The following is a 4,414-nucleotide window of genomic DNA, read 5'->3' on the forward strand; positions in this document are numbered from 1 at the left end:
TCTAATTCTGTGTTATTCATTGTCAGTTTACTGTTAATAGAATATGTGCAATTCCCAAATATTATGAATTTTGTTTTGCTCAGGTTCAATGTTAATTTATTGTGGTAAAAACAGGTCTTGTGATTATTTAATTCTTTAAACACTGACCTAATTTAGCCTTTAAACCAGGGGTAGGCAACTGCAGGCCTCGAGGGCCGGTGTCCTGCAGGTTTTAGATGTGTCCTTGATCCAACACAGCTGATTTAAATGGCTAAATGACCTCCTCAACATGTCTTGAAGTTCTCCAGAGGCCTGTGTAACCCAGTTCCTAAAATCATCTTAAACAAAAAGAGAAGAAAAAGTAAAACATTTAATGTTCATTGTTTCTACTTTTACTGTCCCTGTTTAATGAAAATGAAACGAGATCAAAATATTTATTTAAATAAAAAAGGGACACAGATTTATATATTTGCTCTGGTTAAACATGGGTTAAGTTTCTCTGATGGTTGATGAGCTCTGATGAGAGCCTATTGTTTTACTCCAGCCAATCGGTGAAGCTCTAGGCAGCTCTTGTCCCTCCTTAGTGCTAGCTCCCAAGTTTTCAGTCTCTTGCTTCTGCAGCCAAACAGAGCAGGCGGACTAAAACTTTGTTATCGATAAGCTGGAGAAATTAACCTCTAACGAGTTAAAAAAAAAAAAACAAACAAAAAAAAAAAACAACCTTTAAACTGATATTGTTCTCAAAGTATGGTTTTGCACTTGTTGTCGTAGAGGGCAGAGCGAAACAGGAGGGTTTACTGAGCTGTGGCTTCACGTAAACGCTGAGCATACACTCGACGGCGGTAAGCTAAATGTGGCTAATCAGACACGTGATGTGCGGAGCGTGGGTACAGTTGTTGGGTGTCTCTGAAACGCACTGTTACTATGCTAGTTAGATCATTAACCAAGTCATTAACATGTGAAAAGCTGTAAATGGTTAAAGCAGCTGAAAATAAGTTTATGAGAGATAATTGTAAGCAGACTTTATGCTGCTTCCTGCTTAATGTTTTGATGTCAATCTGTTGTTTTACAATACTCAGTATTGAATACTTGGAGGTAATTTTTAGTGTATTTCCACTTGTGCTAGTAGGCCTATTGTACAAGCGGGATTAAGCACATCTACTTTAATACTCGTATTCGTAGCCTGAGTCCTTGTGTTTACATGTTATTGAAATTGATTATTTGCACTTTGTTCAGTTCTGATAAGCATTTCTGTATTGCTCCATTTCTTAAAAGGGGTAATATACTAATTTATTTGTGATTTTATATATATGTAGCGTGTTATTTTGATGGATGTAATGAATGTTTACCATGAAAAGTGAATTATATGGTGACTATAATTCCTGAATGTTTGAAGCCTTGTAGATAATCTTTAATCTTACTGCAAGTTACAAACAAGTATTGAACCTTGATACTGTGAAATTATGAACATTGATACTTTGAACTTTGAACCTTGATATTTTAACGTTGTACAACATGACTGAACTGATGATGATTGAATTGATTGAAAAGCTGATCTGAACAGTAGTTACTGCAGTGTAACACTACTTTAGTTTAATTTGTGAGAGTTATTCTTAAATTGTTCGTGACATATATTTGACCATTGTTTATAGGTCAGGATTTTTATATGGGACGAATCCAAGGACCAGGTCAGCGATTCCAGAACCCAGAGTGTTCCTGGATGGCGAACCCAAGATCCTAGGAGACGATATATACATATATACACACACACTCATTTGCACATTGATGGACTGCAATCCTCTACTGTACAAGTGGTACGGTAGGACAGACAATCACACATACACACACTCCTCATCGGACGGACTCTATTGCAATACACCCCTTTGTCATGGGCCCCACCGGTACCATTTGGACTAATTCTTTTACTTGTGCACAATTTTATTTTTATTCTATCTTTTGCTACTTTTGGGGAAAATTTTATAGTTGAAGTTCTGTTAAAACCTGTTGTAATACTGTGTGGTTACAACATTCTTTTAAAAGTCTTAACATCACTAAAGTACTTTTAAGCCACACAACTGTGTTGTCTGGTTTCTCTGCCATTCATGTACCAAAGCTCTAAGAGTCGTTCTTAATCTTCTGACACTAGCCCAAATTACTCATTACCTTGGTAATTATCCATTGGTACTTTATATAACTCCATGTAAGTGCTACACCTGGTAATGAACTAATCATTTGATTCAGGTGTGCTGACCCAGGGTGAGATCTAAAACCTGCAGGACACCGGCCCTCAAGGCCTGGAGTTGCCTACCCTTGCTAAAAATTCTAACCGTCACCCTTGATGGGTTAGGGTTTAAAGGGTTAATTCATTTTCTAGTTCATTGAGAAGTTGTTCCAAGTTACAAACTTACTGTGCTGTGGAAGTATCATCTGCAAATAATATTATTTTCAACGACTTTGAAATAGCACATATCTCATTAATATACAATATGAAAAGCAGCGGCCCCAAAACTGATCCTTGAGGAACCCCACACACAACGGGTTTCAGTTCTGACTTTATGACATTTATTTGGCTAAATTGTTTATGGTTTTAAGGTAACTGTTACCCATGATAATGCCACTCGTCTGACCCCATATGTACATAGTTTGTTAAGTAATAGGTGTATTCTACTGTATCGAATGCTTTCTTTAAATCTAAAAGAACTCCGACAGCATATTCTTTGTTTTCAATAGCAGTCGTTATTGTATCTATAAACTCCATTGAGGCATGCGTTGTGGTCCTTTTGGGTCTAAATCCATACTGCTGTTCATATATTACATTGTTTTGTTTTGTTTTGATAAAGTCATATAATCTATTGTAAAATATTTTTTCCAGTATCTTAGAGAACTGCGGTAGCAAAAAGATGGGCCGATAGTTTGTGAGAAGATGTTTGTCTCCAGGTTTATATATTGGAACTACAATTGCAATTTTCATCTTATCAGGAAATAAACCACTTTGTAATGACAGATTACAAATGTAGGTAAATGGTTTCACAATACATCCAAAAATATCTTTAATTAAGTGCATATCATTGCCATCACAGTCAGTTGATTTCTTGGAGTTAAAGGATGTAACTACATCCATAATTTCCTCTTCCTCTTCATCTTCATCTTCCCTCATAAACAACAACTCTACAATAGCTGTAGGCTGCTGGAGGATTCCCATGATGCACTCAGTGTTTCTTCTTCACCCATTATATGTTCATACACCTCTCTGCATTGAATCAATAGTTATTATTAATCTCTGGCTCTCCTCCACAGTGTTTCTCTGTCCTGTCTTCCTCCCATCACCCGAACTGGTCACGCAGATGAGCCTGGTTCTGCTGGAGGTTTCTTCATGTAAAAAAGGGAGTTTTTCCTTCCCACTGTCGCCAAATGAAACTGAATGAAACAAACCAGAGAAGTTTAGCAGTGTGTGGCTCCCTCTAGTGGATGTTGTGGAGTATTCTGTTGTCTTTGCTCCAAAGGTTTTTGTACAGAGTTTTGGTGTTTCCTGTCACTGTGGGCTGCAGAGCACAGTAGTACACAGCAGAGTCAGACAGCTGAAGCTTCTGGATCTTCAGAGGAGCTGATCTGATGCTGGAATCCAGTGTGGATGAAAATCTCTCCTTGAACTCGGCTGCTGTGTTTCCATCATCTCCACTAACACGACTCAGGATGAATTTGGGGCTGTTGTTTCCATCCTGTTTGTACCAGAAGAGAGAATTACCCGATGAGATGCTGCTGTTATAGAGACAGTGAAGTGTTACTGTGTCTCCTGCAGCAGCAGTCTCTTCTCCTTTTGCTTGCAGCACGTTGTCTTTTTGTGCTCTGCATTCTGTAAAACACCAACAAACAGTATCAGTGTGCTGTTAAAGAATCATGTCAATGTTGGATTGATATCAAAGAAACAGAGTTGTGTTCATACCGAGGCACATAGCAGCCAGCAGCACTGAGATGAACAGAGGCGTCATATCTGCAGTGTAGAGTAACTGTGAGCTACAGCAAGTATAAAGAAGCTGTGATCTCTCTGTTTAGTCTTCATCAACACTAAGTTGGTGGATTAGAAGGAGGAGCCTGATCACAGTGACAGGACTCATTCACAGCCCTGTGTTATTCCCCCTGCTGACAGCTTTACACTCAGCACGTCTTTCTGCTGCTCTGCTTTCATTGGATATTTGCTCCTATTGCAGGAAGCAGGTTTAACTGACTGAACTGTGAGTCAGGAAAGAAAGAAATCATCAATGGAGCTCTGATACAGAGTTTACCATGGCAACAGGTAAACAAAGAGCAGAGCCTCCATTTTATGGATTTATGGATTTGGTAAACTGGTCCCTGAATGCAATTGACACCCTCTTCTCGACGAGAAGCCTTGGTTCGGGAGAGCCCGTGTGTCCTGTAGGGATGTTCCCTGCAGGAT

The 4,414-nt window shown here is 38.8% G+C and overlaps 1 gene segment (V, D, J or C); it reads right to left on the reverse strand.

Moving 5' to 3' along the window:
- Nucleotides 1-3,309: 3,309 nt before the first annotated feature.
- Nucleotides 3,310-4,175, reverse strand: LOC109201798 (T cell receptor alpha variable 18-like). The segment is given in 2 exon segments: nucleotides 3,310-3,832; nucleotides 3,923-4,175. Coding segments are annotated over 2 exon segments (438 nt in total).
- Nucleotides 4,176-4,414: the final 239 nt, after the last annotated feature.

The sequence above is a fragment of the Oreochromis niloticus genome, linkage group LG18 (assembly GCF_001858045.2).
Source record: "Oreochromis niloticus isolate F11D_XX linkage group LG18, O_niloticus_UMD_NMBU, whole genome shotgun sequence".
NCBI lineage: Eukaryota > Metazoa > Chordata > Actinopteri > Cichliformes > Cichlidae > Oreochromis > Oreochromis niloticus.